The following is a 27,858-nucleotide window of genomic DNA, read 5'->3' as shown; positions in this document are numbered from 1 at the left end:
CGGCCGGGGTTATCCCGTCAGCAGGTCGACACCGTGCCCGGCTCTCCTCCCTGCTCTCTCTGGGAAGTTACGGCTCCTGAGGGGAACCTGAGGCGCGGGCGCCGCTTCCTCGCGTCTGCGCGGAGGAAATGGCGGGCGGGGAGAGGCGAGGAGGGGAGGAGCGGCGCGAAGCGGCCCCTCAGGGCCGCTTCGCGCCGCTCCTCCCCTCCTCGCCTCTCCCCGCCCGCCCTCAGCCGGCGGCACCTCCGGGCGGCGGCTCCTCCCCCGCCGCTCGCCGCGCCGCGCCTGTGGCAGCCCGGCAGCATGGCGGCGGTGGAGACCCGCGTCTGCGAGACGGCCGGCTGCAGCAGCGAGGCCAAGCTGCAGTGCCCGACCTGCCTCAAGCTGGGCATCCAGGGTTCCTACTTCTGCTCTCAGGTGAGGCCCCCCCGCGTTGCCGCCTCCCGCTGCCTTATCGCTGCATCCAGGCTCGCCCCTGGGAGCCCGCCTGTCCCCACGCTGCGGGCCGGGTTTTTCTCTGGCGGGCGGCTCGGAGCGCTGGCGTGCTCCGGGCAGCGCTCTCCTTTCGTGGGGAGGAAAGACGGGCGGGGTGGCGGGGACCGTAGCGCGATTTCCAGTCAGCAAATGGGACCGGTGTGCGACCGCCGGGCCGGGCTCCGGGCGGGCGGTGAGGCGGCGGAGCCAGCTCCCCTTCCCCTGCCGCCGGCCGCCCGGGCCCGGCCCTTGGTGCCCGGCTTTTACCTCCCAGCCCGGGGGGTCCCTGCGGGCTTTGCGGAGGAGGGTCCGCAGTTTGTCCCCGCAGAAAGTTCCCCCGCACGGGGGAGGAGTTGGAGCCCGGGGGGTGCCGGGCCGGCGGCCACGGGTGGGGCGGGAGCCCCCCTGCTTCTCCTGCTAGGGGTAATGCGGGACTCGGTTGCTAAAGAGCAGCCGTAGCGTTCCTGAGAGGGTGCAGGGTTTGGTTTTTTTTTCTCTGCCTGAAGGTTTGGGTGGTGTTCCCCCGCCAAAATAAGGGCTGAGTGGGACAAAATGAGACGTGCTCATCAAATTCCAGCGTGTGCATTTCTGTGTCTGCATCAGCTCTGGCTCTGGAGTTGCTTGGCTTTGATAAACACCGGGAGACTTGTTGCTCTGAAGACAGATTTTCTGTTTCCTTTGAATAGGAGCTTTTGGGAAAATGATTTGGTGCTCTTCCCCCCCTCCCCCCCCCCCCCCCCTTTTTTTTTTTCTTCTTAAATGTCTTTGGATATTTTACTTTAAAGGTACCAAATGGAGATTCAGGTTAGGCCAGTTGTCATACAACCATCAACTCCCGTTGAACACACTCTGTAGGCCTCAGCTATTCTCACTTATTACCACAGTGGTAACATAGTTTGGTCCTTAAGTCCTTTATTTAAATAGCAAGTACTGTCTGATGGCTGTTGAGTGGTTTTTTTGTTTGGTGTTTTCTTTTTCTTTTTTTTAATAACTTTAACATGCACGGTAAAACACATAGCCTAATCCTTTGAACTTTTTGTATGTGTAACTTCTGTCAATATCAGTGAGGAAGTATGTGTTTAATTCAGAGATTAATGGTGAACATCAGTGTCAGAATTATAATTCAGAGTAAAATCATTCAAGTTCTGTCGATAAATGTAACAAAATCATTCAGTCATATCAGCTAGATCAACTAACTAATTGGACAAATTTTTTTCTGAGTCAGGATGTAAACTGATAGCAATGGTTTGCATAGGATGAGGGGAAAACTTCCCACGTGCGTGTGACACACCCGCTATGCGGTTTCTGGTACTTTCCCCTGAAGTCTCCGGTGCCAGATGCTGGGAGTCAATGCTAAATTAGATCGACTGCAACTCAAAATCGTTCTTACGACTGTGTATCTCTAGTTCCCATGTGGTGCTTGTGGCTGGTTTGTAGGGTTTGCTCTGCATTTTACTACCTGTTTTAACATGTCTGATGTAAAACTCATCATAAATACATCTTCAGCATATACAAGTATTAGTTGGTGATGACAAAACCATGTGTTAACAGACCAAACAAGCCTATGTGAGGAGTTCTAGTAACATCTTCACTCCCCTCTGTCCCGTCCCCGACTCAGCTAATTTTATATAGGGTGCAGAGATTCTTGTTATCTATATATTAGGTTTAATTCTTTTGAAATATCTGCTGCTGTTGTAAGGTAAAAGGGGAATTAGCAGAAATATTTATTAGCTTGTTAAAATAGGCTGCTGGATAACTGACTACATGCTTGTAAAGCTGTCCTGCCTAGAAAATAAAATACTGAACTGGGAATCCCAGTCATCTTACTTCTGAGTGACTTTCGGTGCATTGTTCCTCCTCGCTGTCCTGATCAGTAAGGTAGGTAAGCATAGTTATTCCCCACATGTAAGGTGCTTTGAAGGTTTTGGGGCAATACGTGTTACAAAAGAGAGAAGGAAATTTATGGCAGCCTGTTTTCAAGACGTGCGAAAAACGTCAGTGCACTGAGAGGAGTCCCCGTGTTCAGCCTGCAGCAAGGACCTCCAGCCCCCCTTGGTACCTTCTGTGGGAGCCAACACGGGCTGCCCTGAGGTTCCAGTCTGCCCATCTTCTGGTGTGTGTGCGATGGAGGAGACTCACTGCAGTGCTCCGCTGCTGTCTTGTGAGCACGGGCAGGAGGGTAGGTGAGGTGCCGCTGACAACTTGTCTGTCTGTTCAACTAAGCACGTGATAGGCAAAGGAGTCTTAAAAGCCGAGAAATTTTCTCTGAACTTCAGCAGGTCTCAGCTGACAGTACTGAATTGGTTAGCATTTGCAAAACTTTTCCAAAGTTCTCTCTCTGGTGTTTTTCCTTCTGTTGTGGTATTACACGCATAAATAACTGTTAGATAAGCTAGTGAGTGGACCTAGGGTGTTACTCCACCTCACAGCACAGCCTGCATTATAGCTGGCACAGTCCTATTGCCTCTCTCCAAGGATGAAGGTTTCTACCCCTTCCATTAAGCTGGCCCTCGTTCTTTGGTGAGCTACTTCTGGGGTTTTTCGGGTTTTCTTTTAATGGAGGAAAAGCAGTTGCATTAAATTTTCTGCTAGTTTGGCTCCCCAAAACTGTGCACTGCAGGTTCAGAAAACACTAGTGCTTTAGGAGCATGCTGCCAAAAGAGCAGGCTTGCCTGTGGTGGCCTGATTTGGCATAGCCATAAAGTCAGCCTGTCCTTGTTGAATGCCACGGTATTAGCTATGGTATGCAGGTGCTTACTCTGGGCTGAGGGCAGGATGGGGGTGGCAAGCTACCTGGTGTCTCTTTGAGAGTTAAGAGCATCTGTACGGACATGCACGCTAGGTTAATTAATTTGCTTGGAAGCCTGCGATGCATTGTTCATACAGCCAAAACTCCAATCAGAGCTAAAACCAAACTTGTAGGAGTTTATTTTCTCCAATGCTAAGAATAAACAATAGAAAAGTGTGAACTACTGTGGAAAGGTAACCAGTATGGAGCAATGTGTTTGGACTGTAAATAGTAACATACAATTTGTTAAGAAAAACGAATGCAGGCGGTATAGGACTGAGAATCTCAGTGTAATAAGGAGATTGAAGAAACATTATTTTTTGTCACTGCACACAGAGAATCAAAGTGAACTTTTCAGGTAGATTGTATCAAGACAGTGATTTCCCCAGTGGATTTATCATTTGTGTTTCTCCCTTTCTCGAGAAAGGGCATTATTCTGGTCTTTTTTTTTTTTTTTTTTTTCCCCCTTTCTGTGTCAAAAAGTATGCCTCAACAACGTGCCCTGAAAATGCTTACTCTGAAGTAATTTGACATCCTCTGAAATTTCTTTGCGCCAATGCTGTTTCGTGTCTGAGTGTTGCGCACCTTGGTAACCGGGTGTTGCGCACCTTGGTAACTGGGTACAGCTGTTGAATAACAGCTGTGCTTGTGGTTGGGAAGCAGTCCAAGGCAGCCCAGTTCTGGCCTAGCAGGGAAGTTTTGAGCTGGTAATGGAAATGGGGTAAAGATGGCTTTTAGCAGTGGAGGAGCTCAGAGGTGGTGTGTTGAACCCCAGCATTATTTTTTCTTTCACTCTAAGGTGTAACGAGAGGGAATATTCTGTTGAGGGAATATGTCTGCTGTTAACCTTTAATAATTGTTTAGCCTGGAGAAAAGGAGGCTGAGGGGGAGACCTTATCACTCTCTACAACTACCTGAAAGGAGGTTGTAGCAAGGTGGGTGTCAGTCTCTTTTTCCAAGTAGCAAGCGATAGGACAAGACGAAACAGCCTCAAGTTGCACTAGGGGAGGTTTAGATTGGATATTAGGAAAAATTTCTTCATGGAAAGGGGTGTCAAGCAACTGGACCAGGCTGCCCAGGGAACTGGCTGAGTCACCATCCCTGGAGGTATTTAAAAGACATGTAGAGGTGGTGCTTAGGGACGTGGTTTAGTGGTGGACTTGGCAGTATTAGGTTAGGGGTTGGACTCAATGATCTTAAAGGTCCTTTCCAACCTAAATGATTCTATCATTCTATGATTTAGGGTAGTAAATTGGGTACTGTCACTGCCAGCTACCTTCTCTCACTGTCTTGCTTTCTCTTTTGTAGAGAGTTACTACAGTGTTGTGTGTGTTTATCATCTTAGACTGAATTACTGTATCTCACTGTACCTTCTGAATGTGGAAATAACACAGATGCCCAGCATCACATTTCAAGTGTGTTGTTCCTCTTACTAAGATGAATTTGCTGTTGTGAAATCTGCCTTTATAGATACATGTCACTTGTGTGTAAATTACATGTAGTATACATAAAGAGTTTGTGTTTAAATACAGAAACAATTTACATTTCTTCTATGCCTTTTACAAGCTGCTGAATGATAAACAGAGGGAAAGTAGTAACTGTTCTTTGAGGTGTCCAGTTACCACTTTTGTATGAGCCTTCTAACAGTAAATTGATCTCTTATTAATAATTTCGTGTTACTTTCATGAAAACTTCTCCTCTCATACTATTTATATCTGTATAAGTGTCTCGGATGAAACAGAGTAGCCTGAGGTTTTCTGTGGTGTGGACTGGATGCTGCTGTGGGGGCATTTCTCCAGCCAAATTCAGAAATATCTATTTCTAGCCACATATGGAAACATGCTCTTATTTATAAAGTCAGTGGCCTGGGCTGCGTTTTTTTTTCTTGGAGAGGTGGAGGCTACAGATCGCTATCAGAATAGTAGTCCTGACTTACTCAAGGAGAACGGTTTTCCCTTCCTGCTTTGTGTGCCTGTGTGCCAGTCCCAAAGAGGCCCAGGTATATCAAGTGATCTGGTTATAGGGTCAAAAGTGAGGACCGTGACATGGTGAAGCTGCTGCGCGTGAGCAGTGGCTGGACGTGTTTTAGGTGTTTGAAGGGAAATGATTTCTCTGAACTGTATGGTAGGCAGCAGCATCTCTCTCGCAATGGTGGGTACCCACTGATGGGGCTCTTTCCATTTGGGGTGACAGGAAATAAACACTGCTCTGTTTTCTCAGTGGGTTTGTATGCTGGTTTACTCCTTTCTGGGAGGCACGTTTTCACTGATACTCAGACCTGGGCCCTCGATAGCTTTGGATACTCAAGGTCACAGTAATTTGTGAAAAACTGTGGTCCTGAAGAGTGGTGGTGTCCCATCTCCCCCTTTGCTGTTTCCTTTCACCTTCAGTGTGTTGGGTGTGGGGAGCGGGGAGTGGTAGACCTGGATGAAACTATTTTTTGTCCTCTCTCGTGTCAGACCATGGGACATAAGTGCCATTATTTCATTCTTGGTTCACTGTTCTTTGCTGTGCCTAAAATAGGCTAGAACCTGCTGCTTGGATCCAACTGCAACACATATGGGTTTCTTTCTGTATAAATGGCACTTTGCAGATACCATCTTCTAGAAGATCTTTTGACAGATTTCCTTCACCAGGAAGCTGACATTTTTAATTGCCTATAAATCACCTTAAATAGCTGTGTCTGTGTTAAATGCCTGGTTATTGTTGAGGCACAAACGCTGAGTCCTCATAACTTTCTAAAAGTAAAACTTCAGACTCCTGTAGGCAGGCTTTCTGAGCTAGCATTCAATATACCAAAAGGATGGTCCAGTTTGAATTTCTCTGGTCTGTTGTTCCTTCGCTACTCTCAAAAATTGCTTGTATATGTCTGTAAATCTGAAGAGTAGCAAAATGCAGTCCCTTCCTCAAAGGACGGGCTCTGTCATGTGGGACCCAGGGGTCTCTGGGTGAGATCAAGCTTTAGATGAGGGAGATGGACAACGTTGCTGATACTGAGGTGCTGCATGTGGGTGCTTCCCTTCGATTTGAATCTGAAAACGCATATTCAGCTCCTCTGAAAAACTGACTAATCATTTATGCTGCTTAGGCTAGTTTGGGAATTTTGTACTGAGTTTTTCAGGCCAGAGGCTGTCTCTGTGCGCTTGTTGCTGCACCTAGAAGAATAAGGTTCAGCATGCTAAAAAGAGGCAACTGTTTTATTTTAACATCAAATGTATTAATAATTATATTCCTCAACATACTTGTATTTATGGATAAAATGTACAGTTAATATGTATTGTATCAAATATGTATATCACCAATAACCTGATATTTTTCTTAAGCTAAATGCTGTACTAAAGCTTTTTCATCTTCCATTTTGCATACCTTCAAGGTGGTTTGGTTAAAAACGAGTTCTCATTAAGCAAAACCATGTGATCTCAGATTAAGCCCAAGACAATTTTACATTCCAAAGGACACTTTTAAATTCTATTAAAAAAATTGCTCAGAATATTTTTAAATACAGTGTACTGCCTGGCAGTGTTTCCTAAATGTTTGCCCATTACAATTCAGGGTATAATGAGATGCAAAGAGACAGCCAGTCTGTCCCCACAGTCTTGATTCCAGCTGTCGTCGTCTTTTTTTTTTTTTCCTCCTTTTCTTTTTTTCTTTTTCTGTGGAATAGGTATTTTTGGAGATTCATTACAGTGGCTCTAAACGATGAGCACAGTGGACGGAGAGGGGTAATTTTGTGGAAGTTGGGCATGAGTTGGAGTTTTCATAACTGTACAGTGGGGCAGGTTTTGCATACCTGCTGATCGGTGTATTTACAGTGTCAAATGCCAGATTGTATAAAGCAGCAGTACCCAAAGGTGAAGGGGAGCCTGAAGAAGAGTATCAGCCTGGAAATCGCTGAGGGAGAGTTGGCAGAGCTAACTTGAAATGAGCTGCTACATTGCAAAGGCGGTTCAGAAACACAGTCAATGAGTATGTCTTGAATTCTGTGTTGTGGTGCCTCCGTAACTTCCTGTACTTGGGTAGCTTATTTAAAGCTAGTTTGGTTATGTCTGTGCTATATAGAGGTTTGCAGGGTAGTTATATCCTAATCTTGGTTGATTTAGCACCGTTTTCTCCTCTGGAATTTGCAGTTGGCTGTGCTTTTCTACCTCTTAATCAGGTTGTATGGATATATGAACCGAAAGAATAAGCAGCGCCCTGTTACTACTGTAAAGATGATGATAAACATAGGAAAAAAAAAAATCCTTGCTAAGTACCTCAATAACTGTTTAAAGGGTTTTGTTTTGTTTCTGTTTTTTCTTTCAATGGCTGATTAAAAAAAAAAAGCCTAAGGTGTTTGGTAGCGATCATTCTGTTCATAGTGAAAATGCACTCTACTGTAAAACAAGTTCTGCCATGCTGCATGATTCTGCCAATATTTCAACCAGTAAATAGATGTTGGACTGAGTCCTTATGGTAAAAATCATTTACAGAAATAACATGGCTTCCACAAGGTGATCTAAGAGGAATCTTTCTAGATCATAGTGCTGATTGTGCCTTTGGTTACCTTTTGGTAAATGCACAGGTTCTGGGGAACACTGGGTTGAGCTTGTCTCTAAACACAGAATCAGTGGGATTGGCTTAAGAATGGCTTGAAGCCAGAAATGTTGTTGAAGTTTTAAATATGTTGATGGCCTCTGTCTAAAAATCACAATTGTATTTTTCTTGCTGATAGAATAGTTGTACCTGAGATTGCTCTAAACAAATTGAGGATTACATCTCTGCCCCCTGCCTTTTTTTTGTCATACATTTGGCCTCTCTTCTTGTACAGTCCTCTTCAGTGTTTCCAAGTCTGTCTTGATTGCTATATAAAAAATGCATGCAATAAAAAGAAAAATGCTTTAGGTGAGAAGGGTGGGGATATTAATATCAGACATACTAATGGATAGTGTAGTGCTTGAAATGAAATCCAGGAAGCCTTCCAAGAAACTTGAAGCCAAATTCATATTATTCCTGTGTACTTTTTCCCTGAAGCTAAATAATGTTTTCAAATATAGCCATGCAAGGTCATGTGTTCCTTTTTTAACCATATTGGGGAAAAAGAAAAATCTTCAATTTCTTCATTTTAAGATTAAAAATCACCCTTGATATTTTTTTCCTCTGGATTTTGTTTATTTAATCGTTGAAAATTTTCTGTCCTGGTCTGTATATGGCATAGGAACATGGAAGAATCATTAGAGGCAGGAATGATAATAGGAAGATTGAAGTAAATGTCTCAGCAGAAGGCAGAGAGGAGAAGGCTCAGCAGAGAAGGCTCATCGAAAAGCAGAATTTTCTCCAGAAAATTCTCCAGAAAGTGGCCCAGATGGAGAGAAAGAGTGGCTTTCTTCCATGGCTTGTCAGGAAGCCTGCTGTATAGAAGGTGAGGGTGTTTGCAGTATGCAGTGGTACATCAGTAGTGCTTTGTTGCCAGAGCTATGATTGTCCAACCTGTGAGATGACAACTGCCATATTTTTATCTGGAATTGCCAAGGCAGAGCTCTGCAGGCATGTGCAATGTAGTGCTTGTGCAGTCAGTTGTTGAATATAAATAGTTTGTGTGTACCCGGTAAGTCCGGTGCTTACAGGAAGCATATGACTGATCCTACACAAAATACATGGGTGGTAGGTGGATGTTGCAGCATATCCTTTGAGTGCCTTCCAAAAGTGTCAGACCGAGACAGAGATATTAATTGATTGTACACTGCATGTGTAACAGCCTGTGCTTAACAAAAATGCTTCGGACTTGCTGTGTGTACTTGTTGCAGTTGATTGATGTGCATATAGTGCACGTGTCTGGGATGTTCCGGTGTACAGCAGCTTGTTTGGAGCTATGCTGTAGTAGTTCTGATGGAGCTGTCGTTCCTCTGGAAATAGAGGGCAAGTAAAATCTGGGAAACATGTTTGGGAGAACTCAGACATATGGCAGCCTTATGCAGGATCCTCTTAGGCTGTTTAGAGCTGCAGGAAATAAAAAGCCAAAATGGAGCCTGTCAGGTTATGATGCTGCCAGTGGTGCGGTGTTTGCCTGGTGTTTTCTGGTTATGGGCCAGCAAAGAGGAAAGACTGTTGGCATCGGAGAAAGGAATGGCATTGGAGAATACACCCCAAAATTTCATGGGGAAGGAGAGAATGAACTACAACCAGTAATTGCCACAGCTGATGTATGTCTTCATTCCCCAAATGCTCCTTTATATCCCAAGAAGTGGATTCTGGATTTGCAGACTTGGTAGCTGCTCTAAGTCCTTAGTTGTGTAATCCTTCTGCTTCAGAACAGAGGCCTGGTGTTTAAAAGGAGATTAGAACTATACTGGTGTTTTGAGTGTCCTTGAAATAGGGTTTTTAGCTTTTTTATTTTTTCTTAAAATAGGCCTTCATTAAACCCTGCTCCTTTTCTCCCAGGTCTCCAACAGGAAACAGATAATAATGCAGCGCAAAGGTCTGCGTATGCAGCAGGTTATACAGGTGTGACAGTAAAACCTTCCGCTGCTTGTTCAAAAAGCCGTTCTCTCTGGTAATCTAAAGCATTGGCTTCAAAGCCTCTTGTTGCCCAGACCATTACGTAGCACCATGGCATGTCAAGTGCCAGTCCAGAGAATGTGGCAGCTTCAAGTATATGGCATAGGAGAAGACAACAAACAACTGGTTTTGGTAATGTGGGAAGTAGCACACAACAGGGTCTCTTTGAATGTAGGCATACTTGTGTACCACTTTACTGTGGTCTTGTGGATATAATTTGATAACTACTGGTTGCAAGACTAATGAGAAAATGGAGAAAAGATGGCTCTACAGGAGTACATGGTTAAGACTGCTCAATAGCAACCGTGAAGCAGGGATAGAATGGTGTATGCGGGGCTCAAGTTTACAGATCTGTCTCACACTGGTTGAGTGTTGTATACATTAGGTTGAATCTGTTATTGGCTCTGGATGGTAGTTTTACAATGATGATTCAGCATTAGTATTGTCTTTCCTTATAAAGGAAAACAGTTTGCTTCCTGCCTCTTTCTTCAGAAATTCAACTGTTACTGTAAATGATTGGAATTAGCTGTTTCCTAATGGTTGTTTTGAGTGCACATAGCTATTGAATTAGACTTGCTGCTACAAAACCAAATAATTTCCTAATTAGCACCTTAAAGGATCACCTTTAATGCTGTCTTCTGCAGCTTTTCTACTTAAATCTCTCCTTTTTTCATGTCTTTCCTTCATCTTAGTCTTTCTTTATTCTCCAGCTGCTAGCCATTTCCATCTGCCCCTTTGCTGATTCATTGTTTGTCACATGAACTGCTCTATTTGTGCTTGGGAAGAAGAGAAAAAGACGAACTCCTCCTTCACAGTCACTCTTGTCTTGATTTCCATTTCAACTTTATTTTTTTTCATTTACTATTTCCATTCAGTAGCCCTCAGTTCCCCCCCCCCTCCCCCCCCCCGCCCTTAAATCTATTTCATTTGTTCCCCTGTGATCGTGCTGATTGGCCTCTTGCTTTCCTATGCTGGGGAAGGAGGCAGAAAGGACGCAACTAGCAGGAGGAGATGATGGCTTCTTGTAGAAGCCAAGGGAGGACCATCCTGCCCACTGCAATGCTGTAAGATCTGGTATGGAGATAGACTCTGTGTTTCAGCCAACCAGGAGCAACCGTGGAGTTTAGTTACTCATTAAAACGATAAGGGGACAATATTTAGCAGATAGGATTAGATCAGTGTGTTTCACTGTGATGGGTGTGTATGTTTGGCTATGCTTTCTGTCTATTCTGGCTCATAAGCTGTTGAATGTAGTATTTTTTATTGTTGAGACTAGCAGTTACAGTAGCATTTACTGCATGTTGCTGCAAGGGTTAATAAAAGTCAGTCTTCTAGTTTTCTTTTAAAATACAGTTGCTTCTCTATTTTGTGGGGAATGCATGTCTGTTCAGGATAATGCTACTTAAAACATATATATATATATTTTGTTTGCAATTCTAGGAATGCTTTAAGGGAAGCTGGGCCACTCACAAGTTATTACACAAGAAAGCAAGTAAGTACATTTTTTTTTTTAATCCATTTTAATATTGTTTTGAATTTGTTTTGTCCTGTGCAGCCAGCTCTAGGTGGCCCTGCTTGAGCAGGGGGTTGGACCAGATGACCTCCAGAGGTCCCTTCCAACCTCAACTGTTATGTGTTTCTGCGTTTAAGAATGGTACGGATTTTTCCAAGATATCTGGCACTGAATTCTGCATATGTGGAATTTTGTCTAGTTCCTGGTAATCTAAAGATCTATGTAAAATCTCAGAGACAGTGGTACAGAAATCTATGTTTCTGTACCCTTTTCTATTTGTATGAAGTATTCCTTGAGCTACATTGCCAGGTATATGAACAGAGAAAGAGGGATGCTGAAATTAAGGGTAAGGAGAATAATAAACCATTATTATAAGGCATTACCAGGCTTGTTCCCTCATAGCATTTTGATGTCTAATGTAGTAAAAGGCAGTAAAGTGGGAAAGGTTCTTGTGAAGTCTTTGTGGTTAGACACTTGCTGGAATGCAAGCGAGCCAGTCAGAGTGCAGCTGTTCTGTACATTTGGGGTACCCCTTTGGAAAAAAAAGAAAATGCTTTTGTGCACTGATGCAGCCATTGATAAGAGGATGTATCATTGCTAGGATTTTGCTGAGTCGGAGGTAATAAGAATATCTGTATGCCTTAGTTACAGCTGGTAGCTCTGTCACAGAAATACTAGTAGACTGGTAGATTCTCCCTTACTGGAGTACTAAAAATAATCCACGAGTTTAAAGCCAAACAAACAAAAAGAGAGAACAGACCCCAGTTCTGCCCTGCTTGCCTCTTCCCCTCCATCCTCCTGCCCATCTTCATCAAGCTGTGCTTAAAGCGGAGGTGGGATTAAAAAGTAAGTGGCATGGCAGAAATTCAAATCCTCAAGTAATTTACCTCCTCCTTTCCTAAAACCAAATAAAACTCCTTTTTCCATGATAAATGTTGCACGGTTCCTAGGTTGGAGTAGCACAGACAATTATAAATGTTTTCCTTCTTTCTGCCTTCGCAGTATAGGGGTCTCATAGTTCACACTTGCATTCTCTATCCTATTACTTTGTACCTGCATGGATATGGAACTGTCTTTGTTAGTAGTTCTAGTAATCCTCTGGTGCAGTCTTCTAATGCTGTTTGTTATCCGACAGCAATTTTTTTTATGATTCTACTAAATCCATGATCTTGTTGGCTTCCTGGATAACTGCTGAGCCCAAGCTGAGCTGGCTTGGTAGCTTCTGATAGCCCTCAAGACCTCAATGCATCAAACTACTGAAGCATCTCAAGGGAATCCAAAATATTGCTTTGTTAAAACGTTGGATTTTTAAATTATTATTTCTCAGTGGTTCATCTAAACTGAATGTCATGTGAGCAGATGGCTCAGATGTCAGCCACAGAGACTCTGAGGAACTCACGTTAGGGCTTGCTATGGCAGACCTTTTGCCATCTCTTCGTTCTTGTGAGATATAAAAAGAGAAAACAAACTTAAGTTATCAGGTTATGAGTTAAAGATTAATGCTACTGTGTTCTTTCTTAACCCTTGTCTCCTCTTTCCAAGTAAGTATTTTTCCTTTTGGTAATGCTTACAGTCTACTTGCTTCAATCCTTTACGTAAACATCTTCAATCTGCTCTGTTAGGACTGTGTTGTTGAAGTCAGTCACTGGACCACATCGGACATGAATTTCACAAGGTTGAGAGAACTCAGAACCTTCAGCAGATTGAGACCATCTTGTAAGGTGCACACACTGCCTGTCCTGAAATGCAGAAGTGGCAGCACCCGCACTCTCTCCATCCGATCTGGAGGGGAAGCAGGCTCCATATATTGAAACTAACAGTCGGATACCCTCCTTCCCACCCCAGGTCGTTTCTGTCACTGAGTGCTAAGAGAAATCACAGAAAAGGAACATTCATCTACAGCGCAAGAGTGTTAGTTGAAGGGATAATGAGTGTTTCTGTAGAAATACCCTTTTTCCCAAGAATGAAAACAAGCACAGAACTACGTTTTAGAACTACAAATGAAGAGCAACTTAATCACTGCACTTCATTTGTGCATTCAGTACTGCTGTCCTGGCATTCACCAGTTTGCTATTGAATAAAGATAGAGTTGGCAGGATGTGAATTTTGAATGTGAAAAACCTAAGGGCAATACAAAATGATAACTGCTACTTTCATATATCAGTATCTAAAACACCAGAAAGAGTCAAATCTAGACTTAACGTACTTCTAAGTCTGGACCCCACAGTTCTTACTCCTAGTAGGACTGATTTTGCTGCTGCAATTTTTTTTTTTTTTTTTTTTTTTTGTCTTTTTCAGAAGATGAAAAAGCTAAGCGTGAAGTTTCTTCTTGGACCCTGGAAGGTGACGTTAACACAAATCCCTGGTCTGGTTATCGATATACTGGTAAACTCAGGCCACACTATCCACTGGTAAGCAATAGGTGCCACTCTGTACTCCAGCACTGCTACATTCTGTAGTAACTAATGGACCAGTCCTGACCTCATTACCTCCCACGTTTTAGCTGAGAGAGGAAAGCTTCTTGAACAATCTGAACCTGATGGCAAAGACATGTATGACTGTGTCTTTATTGTGGTTCATTTTGATTTAACTTGATCGATCTCTGGTATATTTAAAATGAAGGAAGTGCCTGAGGTAACATGCATCAGTAACAGGCTTAAGCTCATACCTTTCAGCTGTGCATTTTGACATTTGTTCTGAAAAAAGCTGCTGCTAGTTCAGATGATGTCTTCTCCTAGCTGCTCCAGTAATGGAGCAGTCTGTTTCAGAAAAACTCAGGTGAATTAATTTAGAATTTAAATAAATGGTTTTATATTATTTTATGGAAATGGTTTGAAATAACCTGGTGAGTAAGCTGGTGAACAGCTTTGCTGAAGGAATAGAGGTTCTAGTAATCTCCAGCGCTGGAATGGTGAAGAATAACTGAGGTCAGTAACATCTTCAGCTGTGAAAGGTGGGTTTAGAAGACGACCTCAGTGTAGCTGTATTTTTAAATTGGCTCATGTTTGTACATGGAATAAGCCAAAGTCTTTACAGGAATAATGGCATTTTATTTACATGTGTCTTTTCTAATTGGCCTGTGCTAGAAATGCTGCCCCTGTGGCATCCTCTCTGTAGTCTTCTCCATCTGTTACAGGCTCATCAGAGAACAGGTTAACAAAGCCTGAGCCCGCGTGTGTGTGTTAGTGTCATTGGAGAAGGAGTGTTTTGGATATGTCGCCAGCCAAGTAATTTAGTAGTGTTATCGCTGAACATTTGCTTTTTTGTCTTCTGACTGCTGTAGGATTGATGCAAATGAAACTATAATAAAAAGTGCTAATGAGTAGGGTGATGATTAGAAATAACAATCTTGCTAATAGACACTAATAACCAGCGAGAGGAAGGATGTATTTGGAACCAGTGCATTTGCAGTCTGGAAGGCAGCAGAAAAAACACTACAGTGTAACAGGGATACTATGTTATAAAACCAATTTCATTTACTTGACTCACAAAAGTTTGATTTTTACAAAGCTGTGAAATTGGCTATTGGAGGTGGTGTAATATGAAGGCAATAAAAAGTAACAGGAGAATCTTTGAGAAATTAAAATTGGAACTGTTTTGGAGCGTTTGCATACTTCACAACTTTTTCTAAGTAGACTTAGCCATATTTCACTGTATTTAATTTTGCTGCATGAATCTCTGTTTTTGTAACCATAATAAGTATTCTTGCAACCTAACCTTTGACTATGATTTATTTAGACGCCAACAAGACCTGTGCCAAGTTATATTCAGAGACCGGATTATGCTGATCACCCGCTAGGTAACTTGAAACAAATCACAATTATGGAGTGTTATGTTTGCTTTCTATTTATCTTTTAATTGAAAGAGCCTTTAAAGCATGAAGAAGGTGCTAGAGAAGGGAACCTCTTCTTTTATCTGTCCTCACTCTACCTCTTCTTCCCCCACATTAACTTACTGATCTTTCAGAAATAATGGTTACAAGTATTTTTTGGAAATTCAAAGTTTGTAATGTGTTATCTTTCAAAGGCATTCAGGGAAGAAAAGAAAAAAAACCCATGCAAGTCCTAGTCCTGTGGTTAACTTCATAACGAACAGCAATAACTTGGCTGTCACAGGTGAATTTTGCGAAGTCATTCTCAGTGACATCAGTGTATCTGTTGGAAATGTGTTACAAAATACCAAAACCAAACAGAACTGCAGTAAGCAACCCCCAAAAGAAAACTGATATATCAGTTCCAGCTATTTTTGGACACAGAGGGAATACATTCAAAATTACTTCCTCATTAGTTTGTTTTCGTATTTTCCCCTTTTTATATCGGTATTGGTGCTTTGCATTTCCCAAAAAAGCTGCTATAAAGTCTTTAGAATTATTTTTGAATCTTCAGCCATTCTTTAGTTATTCTTTACAGAATGTAAATATTTAAACAACACAAAATACTGTCTTTTAGGGGGTCATTCAACTATAAAACTGAGCTTGCACAGAACTTGGTAGGAATTTACATGTTTTCATCAGCTGATTATTGCAATAGCATAACTAGAGATATTCACAAGCTTGTATAATCCTTTATGGCTCTTTTAGAATATTACTTATTATCTCCAAAGCAGCTAAATAAAAAAGGAAAAAAGACTTTTCTATGGATAAAATAATTTCCTTGTAAATCTGATTTTTTTTTTTTTAAGGTTGTGTTTTGACTAACTGGACATGATGGTTTGATGTAGTAAGTGAATGGGCATCCTAAGCATATGTGGGTATTATGCTATTGTGGAAGGCTTATGAATTCAGATTAATCTGGATAATGATGATAATGCTGTGACTTGGTGGGTTCGTTACTTTAGTCTGTGGTGAGAAAGTACATCCTTTTATGGCCATTGGTAAGCTAAGTAAGTTCCTTGATTGGACTCGTGTTGCAATCACTCTATATAACATGGTGTTTTTTTTTTTCTTTTTTTTTTCTCCTCACCCTTTTTTCTTTTCAGGAATGTCTGAATCAGAACAGGCTTTAAAAGGAACGTCTCAAATAAAAATACTCTCATCTGAGGATATAGAAGGGATGCAAGTAGTGTGTAGGGTAAGGGGATATTGGTTTTCGTTACAAAGTGTCTTTATTCTTTAAAAATCTATAGTGGTTTTACGAGTTTGTGACAGCACATTTGAGAGTACAAACTTCCAAGCCCCTTTTGAGCACTGAAAAATAGTTTGGGAAATTTGGTATTTTCTTGCTTTTTCTTTCCTTGTGACTCCCAATTCACAGTAAACTATTTGCAATCAGAAAGATGACTTTTATCTGTTTTCTGGCTTTGTTGTTACTAGTGAGATAATCTCTGGCTGAAACATTGTTACTGTTAAGAATATATTTTATAGTGCATAAATAAGAACAGAAGTTTTTCTTCTAGGGTTAGTACTAAGTAAAAACTAAAACAGAGCCCCATCCCTAACAATTTTTGAAAAAGAGCTGTTCAATTGTAATCTCTTCCTTGTGTATAAAGTCAAACTTTGAAATGTATTTAGGTGGTCTGATTTAAGTTTATGGTATTCAAGGAAATTGTGGTCCAAATCTTAACTGGGGTATTTTCAAATCTCACAAAGGTGGCTTAGTAATATAACCTATTGAAGTCTTTCTAAAGCCCAAGTCTACCCAGCTTTCCTAGCAATCTCGGTGCAGCTGTAGAAAATGGGTTGCTAATCTAGGGAGTAGTCCTGGTCTTATTTTAAATCGATACTTTTCTTTTGTTTGCAGCTTGCTAGAGAAGTACTGGATGTTGCTGCCATGATGGTGAAAGCAGGTGTTACTACTGAAGAAATTGATCACGCTGTCCATTTAGTAAGGTTATTTTATTCTTCTGGTGTTTATAAGTGCTTTCTTCTATCTTTTTATTTTTGAATGATAGTTGTGTGGTTTTCTTTGTTGTTGCATGAATTCCTTTTCTTTATTTTGGACTGTTTCCCAATTTGAAGCTAGTGGGTAGTGCAGATGTTACAGTGCAATGGTAGATTCAAAATGAGTTAGGAACTCCTGAGCCTCTCTATGTACCAGCTTCTTCCATGATTTCCACCTTCAGATTCCCTCTAAGTTTCTTCACCTGTTTTCTCGGTTAACTTCATCTAATTTTCTTTCTTCTAAACACTTTTTGCTCCACAGATACCATTATATAAAGAACATCATATGTACGCCATGGAGTTTTTTGTGCTCTGTGTTGTTGGTTAAGACGTACAGAGGAGAAAGTTTAATTATTTATGACTGGGAATCAGAACTGAGGAGTCTGAGAGAGAACTGAAACAAGATGTTTGATGCAGTCAGGCAAACTAAAGACACAATCCAGCGAAGTATTTGAAATACATGTTCAAGTATTTTCCTGGCTTAACTATTCAAAGATACTTGAATTGTGTAATTTTTATTTTTCTTTGTTGTCTTCTCTATAAGGCATGTAAACTGATAATTGAGGATACTTGTGTGCACTGTGGGGAAGGCAATGATTTTGGTACAGTTAAGTTTGTTAGAGGGCTTTCTGGCTGTTGTTCTTTCCATCTGCATTTGCAATGGTTGAGCCAAGATTGTAAGGAACTTACTCAGGTTTGATTAGGCCAGAGGTTTCTGTTGAACTGCATTAAACACTAAATTATTTGTTTATGCATAATGTCTAATAAGAAAAACTAGTAGTGAAGACGGTGTTATCCCTCCTCAGCAGTTTTTGGAAACTTTTGCATGGCAGATAGGGATATTGGTCAGTATCAACAAATTGGTACTTTGCAGTTTTAAAACAGTATTATTTTTTAAAATAAAGTTAACACGGTATTACTTTTCCAGAGTTGCTCAGTATGTCACATGGTGTGTATATGTGTATATATATATGTAAGTACATATAAAACGTATGTGTCAGTTCTACAAAAATCCCAAAAAGGTTGTTAAAGTGAGTGTAAAGAAGCAGCTTAAGGTTTTAAAGCTAGGGGTGAAAGAATGGTGCTAAATGTTATCTTTGTCTAGCTTGTGTGTTTTGCAAAAATACTTAAAGTCTTAGACTAGGTGCTTAAAAACAGTCATTGAAAATGGCTGTTTTTTTAACTGAATACATGTTGTTTGTCCTGCATTGTTTTAAACCTGAATATTTCAGCTTTGGTAGTTGAACATAAAAATGAGTAGAAACAAAATTTAAAGTAGCTTTACTTTCTTCCTGGTAAGAAATGCAAAGCATAACAAAATACTGTAATGCCAAAAAATGCTTGAAGAATCTTACTTTCAAGAGTCACTGCTTTTCAACATGTCATTCTTACTGTAAAGCTGTTGTGCATACATTTTTTTTCTTTGTACAAAACTTACTAATGTAAAGTGTAAATTGTATTTTCTAAATTAGGCTTGTATTGCAAGGAATTGCTATCCTTCCCCTCTGAATTATTATAATTTCCCTAAGTCGTGTTGTACATCAGTGAATGAAGTGATCTGTCATGGAATTCCTGACAGGAGGCCATTGCAGGAGGGAGACATTGTTAATGGTAAGTGCTTTGAAAATTAACCTTCAACATTTCTACCTTCTATCCAGTTAAACCATGCAGTAGGGTGAGGTTTCACTAGCAGGCAACATGATTGGAATAGGTTCTTAAGAGAGGCTTTTGTTCTCATTTACCAGTTAACCTCTGCTCTTTACATATGTAAATTAATGACTTCATTTAATAAAATCATTTCAAAAGTTTGGCCCACTTTAAGAGCTTTATAATTCTTCTACCCTGGTCTGTGCATTAGTATAGTGCCTGGGTATTCCACTTGTGGGCTAGGTTCCAGTTGTTCCAGACTCTATAAATAGTGAATAAAATGTATATTGAATTATTCAACTGGATTAGCTCAGTGTGAATTCTTAATTAGATAGCTCTAGATCCTTAAGATTTTGCTACAGACATGACTGTTATGATGACTGTAAAGGATCCTAGTGGTGAGGCATTGTATAGGTGCATATTAAAAAACATACCCTTTTTTTGAGCATCTCGCAGCCTAACGGTACCAGCTGCTTTTTGTTCATGGTACTCAAGGTACTTACGCCTTCTTGGGTGGTGAGGGATACTTTTATAAATTACTTGACCATTTTTTGTCTTCTCATTAATTTCTTCTTGGTTTGGCAGTAAAAATTAATGACATTTGTTTTGTACAAACATTTGCACATTTGTTTATTGCATTGGTTTCCTTTTCTCTTATCCATAAGTAAATACCCAGCATATCCTAAGGTTTGGCCTACCTCTAGAAGCAGGTTGGAATCCTTTCAGATTGCCAGATATTTGATATATATTAACATGCAATAATAGCTACTAAGTCTACAGCTCAGTGCTGTGGGTACCAGCCTTCTCAGAACAAGCCTCACGATTGCTGCCCCTTTCTAGGTCAGGTTTCGTCTGGCTGGTAGCTCTGAGCTGTAGTGTGCATGTAACCATTTGGCCAAAGCTCCTTTATCTGTTTTTAATTGATGCCTTTGCACAGGTCTCTATTGTTGCCAGGTTTTCTGGCATTGCTGGAGTCCAAACGAAGGAGCCCTGTTAAGCTTACTAGGTTGGCTTCATCTACACGGTGCCTTACCTCTCCACTATTTGCTTGCCAAGGCTGTACCTCAGCACTGCAAAACACCTTTTATAAGACAGTTTAGTCATACCTTTGTTCACATCCCTGCCCTGACTGCACTTGCCCAGGCTTTGAGCCTTCTGCTTTGTTTTGATGAGGAAGAACTGGTTACTCTTTTGTGGCTGAGTGGGTCTTGTTACAAAATGGTCCACATTTTGTGGATTGAACATGCATTCCCCATGTGCTTAAAAGGCTTCCAAGTCTTGTAGGCTTCCTTTTGGTAAGGTAGTGGCTCAAAAGTCTCTTTAAAAGAAGGAACAAAACAGGGTGCAAAGGAGGAGATAGAAAAAGTACTTTGGAGGGAATGTGCCCAGTGAACAGTAGAGGGAAGTGCCCATCTTTCTCTTTCTTTAAAGCTTTTTAGCCTGCTGGAAGCAAAAGGTGGCCATGTCAGAGTCCAAAACAGGTTTTTAGAATCATAGGAAAATGTCATCCAGAAGGTACTGGCAGGTGATGTCTAGTGTAATCCCCTGCTCCATGCAGGGCATCATAACATTTTGTTATCATATTGCTCCGTGGGAGCAGATTCTTAAACAAAGCTGATGTCTTTGCAAAGTGAGATGGTCTGGCCAAATTGGCAGCATCAAGAGAAAGTCTTGTAATCACATGGCCTATAGAGTTAGCTTTGCAGCAAGTAGTCTAGACACCGTGCTAAGGAGCTCTGATACACAGTTCACAAGAAACTTGCCTGGATAAGTTACCAGGGTGCTGGTTTCTATACAGTCTGTTGTTATGTTACTAGGTATGTATACTAGTCAAAATGTTCCAGTATGCCCACGCAGTCATGCAGTGAGTCCAGTGTAACCCTGCACATGCATGCATCCACAACAGGCGGTATTGTTTTCGTGGGGTGTTAATGTCATTCTTAAATGTTTGTCAGCAGTACAGATGTACTGTTGACATCAATGGTTTTTCCCCTACATTTTTCTATCAAGGTTCTACTGGTCTCTCTAGGCAGCTCATATATCATATTCCTAAAGTAGTTATTGCTCAGTACAGTTTCCTTCACGGCTATTTACCTGTGAGGGGGTCTGCGTGTGGATTTCTTCATGAATAGCAGTTCAATAACTATTCTCTGGTTTTGGTACTCCAGCAGCTATTAGACCTGCCAGACTACTGACAGAGTCTGTTAAACACGAAAGTACCCATTCTACCACAGGAAGTCAACTTGATGTGCAAATCTAGAATATTTTGCATGTGTTTACTATATATAATGACTATCTGATGGCAGGTTTTAATTTTTTACTCATATGCTATGAGAGGCAGGATAGCAGAATAGATGACAGTTATGTCTAAACTGGTAGGCTTTTTCCTATGTTTTGTAAAAGGACTGTTTGCAACAAGCATCTTGTATGGATGTTCTTAATCCAAAAAAGTGTATCTTTTTTTGGAATGAGTTAAACTAAAAAATATTCCCCCCTCTCCCCCCCATTAGAACTACGTATGCTGCTATTTTTCAAGAACGTGTTGTATCACTTTAAGTTTACAACCAACTTTATACACAAAGCAAACAAGTTAGAGCTTTGCTGCAACATAATTCTAAACTCCTATTGTATGTTCTTCTAAACCTCGGTTGTTTAAGCATACCCTTCTCATTCTTGCTGTTTGCCTGATGCTGAATGTTTAAATTCTTCAATTTGGAAGAAAAAAGTTTTACGCCATTTGGTGTATTTTTCTTAGTCAGGAATATTAATAGAAAGTTGCTGTGTATTTAATGTTCAAGAAATTTTACCTTTTTGGCTGGAAGCAATGGGTTTTGGCATTACAATTTTTGCAAAGGTGTGACATTAAATGTGCATCGAAATTACTGAAGTTAAAATATAGGTTAAAACACAATTACATTTTTAAAATTTAATTTCCCCCTGTTAGTGCTGGAATTAATTCTAAGAAAATATTTTAATCAGGTAGATCACCATGGAGCAAAGAGCTTCTCTTTCCTGTTTTTATATTTACCTACAAAACCAATCATAAGCTTGCTGTGTCTGTGTTACATTGTTGTGTGGTTTTTTTTCTCTTCCCTTTTTTTAAAATTATTAAATCAAACTGTTGACCAGTGAAACACTGTCTTATTAATTAATTCTATAGAATCTACAGGATAAGCATGAGAGAATTGATTTCTGCTGGAAGAGTTTACATCTGGAATTCTTCCAAAGTACTTTTATAACGTCACAATTACAATACTACGTTTTTACATGTGTGTGTTGTCCTTTCATGAATCAAGAGATAAGAAGTGAGAAATAGTGCTATTAATATTACAATAATATTACATGTAATATTACAATATGTCTGGTATTCTTTGCAGTGGATATTACTGTCTATCGTAATGGCTACCATGGAGATCTGAACGAGACATTTTATGTTGGAGAAGTTGATGAGGGTGCAAGGAGGCTCGTCCAAACAACTTATGAGTGCCTAATGCAAGCCATCGATGCAGGTAAACCCTTTGGCTAGGGCCTGAAGCATTATGGTTTTGGTTCTCCAACATGAGTGCTCATATTTGCTAATGCCCGGGAGTAACTCCGTTGTAGAACACAGAAGCCTTAGTGTGTGTCACCAGCAGATGATGTATATTGTATAATACGGTGATTCTTCAAATGGCACAGTTCTGTGGGTGGTGGTTGCAACTTTTATTTGAAATGTGGGTTGACAAGGAAAATGTAATTGATGCTGAGCTGATCCACACATGATATTTATGTGGAAACAGCCTTTTCGGACTATTAGTTGATGAATAAGACATCCTTGATCTGAGTAGTTTAGAGAACGTGAAGAACAAAGTGTGTTTTGGAAAACCAAAGTATGGCTTCCTACTTTTATAATTTGTATGGTGTTGCACAATGAACTGATAAGGTAAAACACTGTTGGAACACTTAAGCATGTCTCTTTACCCCTGCCAAACCTGATGGTTATTTCATAAAGCTAATTATGAGCTCTTGATTTTCAGCTGTGGGAGTGTTCCAGAGAAGACAGATCCATATCCTTCAGTAGCCATAGAACTTTAATTATGTTGCTTAGATATAAGTCAGGACAGCTTCATTGAGACATACAATGAGATAGAAAGGTAGCTAGAGAATGTCACGTTCAACTTAATTCACAAAGGAATATACTAAGTTCTCTTAGACAGAGAAAAGCAAACCAAAAATTTCCCAAGTCCCTGGATATACTTGTATTGTCTGTATCTTTTATACCCTGCAGCTTCTTAAAATCCCCAATAAAATTTACTCACTTCATGGCCTCTTAAGGCTGAAGTTTAAGGGGCTATATATGATGGCTTTAAACTTGCTTTTAATCAGAAGTAAATGAAAAAAAAAATATAATGAACTTACTTTGGTTAATAATTGGGAGATAGCTAGCCAAGCTGAAAAGACAAAAATCCATGTGAACAATGTCTTGCGTATCCATTGTGTGATCAGGAAAATACTGCAGAGTTGAGCTGTGAAGAATATAGATTACCTGTTTGTGGGATTACTATCCTGAAATGACCACTTTGGTTTTTAGACCTAAATCAGAATAATGCTTATCTTTGCTCTTGTATTTTATTTTTATAGCAAATGTTATATGTGTTGTCTCTTATCTTAGATATCCTGGCTTTGATGTATAAACTATGACAGAAATTCACCTTTGTGTTCATTATAATGAGATTTAAATTCTCAGGGTAACTTTTCTTTACTGACTTTTTAGACGCTCTAGCAGGTTTTAATGGGTTTTAGACATTCCCTGTTAGTAGGAATTCTGGCAGCAACTGTCTCAGCTGTTAAAAAGGGTTGCCTCTCCCCTGTTTAAATCATCTTAATTTCTTGGCGTTGGATCAGCAGAGCTCTAACTAGGAGAGATGTAGGAGAGAGAAAAACAGAGGGCTCCTTGCTGCCTTGAGATGAGTTGCTTGGTATTGCCAGGCCTGAAGGTCACAAGTATTTAGCACAAACCCAACAGATTAACTTTTCCTCTCTTCCTCACCATGCCTTTTTTTTTTGTATTTTGGGAAAAGCATGCACATTCCAGTAATCTAAATTTCTTGTTATTTTCTGTAAATTCCGCTTACTGATTTAAGTTGTAGTTGTTTACATTAGCAGAGAATTGAACTAAATGGCTTGCTTCACGTAAAGTTTAGCTATGTATGTGAACTCTGCTTAAGATGACTTCATATAACCACACAACATCTGGCTCCTGAAGGAACAGCATATATTCAGGGAGTTGTGAATGATCTTGAAATAGCATTTACATTCTTTTTTCTTTTTAGTGGCTCAAGGTTGCTTTTGGTATGCATCTTCATTAACTGATGGATGAGGCGTTGTTGCTTTTATACTATTATTACTCCGTTGTCTAAGTGCTCAAAGTGAATTTTTCACGCCATTTTCATCTATTTCAAACGCTTTCACTTTTAAGCCTTCCTAAAAGGATTGTCAAAAAAGTTAGTCTGGCATATGAACATTCTTATTTGCTGTAGTGTTGCCACTAAACATCTTGTTTAAGAGTAGAGATACCTATTTTGTCTTTCTTTTCCCCTTCTTGGTCCTTGACATATAACCATTTTTCCTCTTTGTGTGCACTTTTCACATAGTAGTAGAGAGCTAAGTGTATATTAAAATACAGTTCATACATTCATTGAAAGAAGCACTGCAACTCTGGGTTTGAGAAGTTACCAAGTACTTTGAAAGTCTTTTCTTGTCTTTAATTTCAAACTTCAACATCCTTTTAATATATGAGCACTTACATCCACGAAAGGAAGAAAGTAGTGTTCTTGTGAAGAAGTTGTTTTCTTCTTTCTCTCTCATTTTCTCTTTTGTACGAGACTGTTTCCTCCCTCTCTCCTGTTACTGCATTCACTTACATACTTGGTGGATAAAGTGATCATAGGAAGTTGCATATAGAACAGATGGCTGTACAAGCCATGAGTGCTACAGAGATAGTAGCCAGAATGCTGTTTGATGGTTGGTTATGTTGAAAGAAAACTATATAAATTTCCATCTGTATCTTTTTAATTTTGCAGTAAAACCTGGTGTTCGGTATAGAGAACTGGGAAACATTATTCAGAAACACGCTCAAGCAAATGGATTTTCAGTGGTTCGGAGCTACTGTGGGCATGGAATCCATAAACTTTTCCATACGGCCCCTAATGTGCCACATTATGCCAGTGAGTATTCATTCCCTTTGGGTTGTCCTGTAGACAAGAAGTAGTTTGCAATAAATGCACCCAATTTACTTCTTGCTTATATTCTAATAAAGTAGCATGTTGCCTGACAGCCATCAAGTTAGCATTTTTGCACTTGTGAAATAATTTTTTTTTTTTAAACTCTGGACCATAGCATGCTTTGTGAACCTCAAAGTGAATATATTACATACTGAGACAATCTGTGCCTACACTAATGGTTAGTGTTAGCTCTCATCTGTACTGGGTAAGCGCTCAATGTTTTTGCCTGAATTTCCAACTAGTCCCTTAGACATCCTTGTCTGACATGAATGGGCAAATGTTTCTATCCTTAGAAGGTCTAAGCAAAAACTTACTGCCATTTCCAGATGTAAATAAAAGGCTTTTTGAATGCTATAGATGGGTGTTATGCCTGAAGCTGGATCCTGTTATGTTTCACTTTTCTTTGAGTGTTGCGATCTGGTGTTCCTAGAAACTTCTTTGTAGCGTGTGGCAGAGGAGGAATGACACTTCCCCCAGCAGGTTCTGAGCTTTAGTTTTTGGAAATGGCAATTTTTGCCAGTAGGACTAAGAAACAGTATCCACAGAGGCAAAGGATAGAAGCTTTAGTGCCAGCGGACAGCTAAGCATAGAATAAATACTACGAAGTAGTGATAAACAGTTCATACCCACTTCAGCTGCAAAGCTCCCCTGATAGGACATTTATTTCCTTAGACCTGACAGATGCATCCATCTTCCCATTGCCTAACGAGCTTTAACACAGGTTATAGTTACAGATTATAATCCAGCAATCCCTGACTTTTCATGTCGTCATTTCCCTAAACTGTTTCGGGTTTGGTGGGTTTTTTTTTTTTTTGAACAGAGAAAATCTATTAATCACAGGGTAGAAGGGTATCAATTCCTGCTATCTACTTTTTGTCATGTAAAATGAAGAAAATCTGGATTCTTTGGAGGTGGAGGCATTTTATACCAATTAAAATGCAATCCAAGAAAAAGGAAATTTCTATCTTTCCTGGCTGTTGGGAACTGTGAACTTTTTAAATTTTTCTTTTTTTAATTGAGCCAGAATGTCTGTGCCCTAAAAGGAAGATGCTGGGTTTTTTTCTGGTATTTTTAAAATACAGATTCACCAGAAAAGCAAAGTGGAAAGACCTGAGGGACTTAAAGCCTCTTGGAGGGGAAAAAAAAAAGAAAAGCTGCTGCTTATTTCTGGCTTACTATAAAAGGATTTTTAAAAGCAAAAAGCTCATTTTTATAAGCCTTTAAATTATTTAACAAAATCATGAAAACTACAGGGAATAAAGGACAAAATTTGTTCAGATGCAGAAGACCAGAAACTTAAATGTAAGTGTTGAGTGCAAGAAATACCAGCAGTTGATGGAGATAGAGGCAAGACCTTTTCAGTAAAAAAAAGTTCTGGTTGCTGTTGTGTCCACTTGATGTCTGAGATTTTTAAAGCATCTAGGTGATTTAGAGAATTTAATAAAGTTACGCAATTAGAGTAGGCTGGGGGATGGGGAATCCGTAGGTAAGAATTGATGCAAAATGTCTACAGCAGTAAAGCAGCTTGGAGCTAACGGTTCCTGTGCAGTACTGGAGCTTGTTCCAGCTCTCACATGCTAGGCTGAGTCAGATCTAAGCTGCAGTGCCATCAAGGTGAAACAGGGCAGAGGAAAAGGGCTGGAGCCTTTCTTCAGTCAAACTACACTCCTGGAGATGTGCTGTGCATCAGTTCATGTGCCTCCACATAAACATTTTTGGTGTATATAACATCAAAAAGTTCCCGTATTATTGTCCTGGATGCCTTGAAAGTCTCTGCCTTTTTATGTTAGCTAAAAAAATATGGCATTATCACCCTGACACTACTATGACCCCATTACCCAGAGTAATGAGGGGGGCAATGTGTCTTTCATAAATGGAATCACAGGGTTACTTAACCGCTATCATATTTTGACAATTTATTGGAGCTAATGGTTCAGTGGAAACGAATTAAGAGGTTTCAAGCCTTCTCTGAATATCTTAAGTACTTCTTATTTTTATTGATTTTTTTTAATGATGTTTTTCATCATAGAAATCTGCAGAAATTCCTGCATTGCATTTGTTCAGTGTTTTTATAGAACTGGAGTTGAGCTCCAGTTGTTGGAGAGAAAGACAGCAATTAATTTTAAGCTCCTTGAGTAAATATTGCAGTGTTGGAGGATGGAGAGAAGGAAAGAAATAAGGGAAATCTTAATGTAGAATTAAAAAAGGACAAGCGAACGGGTCATCTCTGGAGGGCTTTTCTGACTTTACAGTACTCCTGCTGTATTTTCTAGGACAAGGATTCATTAATTTACTAAGATGGGATCCCTTTTTCTAACTTGCATGTTTATTTTATTGCAGAAAATAAGGCAGTTGGAGTCATGAAGCCAGGTCATGTATTTACAATTGAACCAATGATCTGTGAAGGTGAGCAATTTAGCAATAGAGTAAAATGGTTACTCTTGTTTACTATTAAGTAGTGATGGAATAAGATGCTGGTTCTATTCTCTATAGTTGATAGATTTTTTCATTTCTCTTTGGGGAACTGATACCTGTTACTTAAAAATAGTCAAAAGGTCATAATTTATGTTTTTAGGTGGTTGGCAAGATGAAACATGGCCTGATGGTTGGACTGCGGTCACAAGAGATGGAAAGCGATCTGCCCAGTTTGAACACACACTTCTGGTCACCGATACAGGCTGTGAGATCTTGACCCGGCGGCTGGATAGTATTCGTCCCCATTTCATGTCCCAGTGATATGACAGTCTAGACTGAGCAGGTG

General features: G+C 40.2%; 1 protein-coding gene across 1 annotated transcript; it reads left to right on the top strand.

The window, feature by feature from the left end:
* The first annotated feature begins 303 nt into the window (after positions 1 to 303).
* METAP1 (methionyl aminopeptidase 1) lies at positions 304 to 27,858 on the top strand. Its single transcript, XM_075709824.1, has 11 exons — positions 304 to 417; positions 11,237 to 11,288; positions 13,608 to 13,720; positions 15,048 to 15,108; positions 16,287 to 16,378; positions 17,048 to 17,131; positions 18,660 to 18,798; positions 22,212 to 22,343; positions 24,897 to 25,040; positions 27,438 to 27,503; positions 27,673 to 27,858. Exons 1-11 carry the CDS (start codon positions 304 to 306, stop codon positions 27,831 to 27,833), a joined length of 1,158 nt encoding a protein of 385 aa, XP_075565939.1. The 3' UTR covers positions 27,834 to 27,858.

This window comes from Pelecanus crispus, chromosome 4, assembly GCF_030463565.1.
Source record: "Pelecanus crispus isolate bPelCri1 chromosome 4, bPelCri1.pri, whole genome shotgun sequence".
Classification (NCBI taxonomy): Eukaryota; Metazoa; Chordata; class Aves; order Pelecaniformes; family Pelecanidae; genus Pelecanus; species Pelecanus crispus.
Note: the sequence above shows the minus strand (reverse complement) of the source record. Positions and strands in the feature narration are given on the sequence as shown.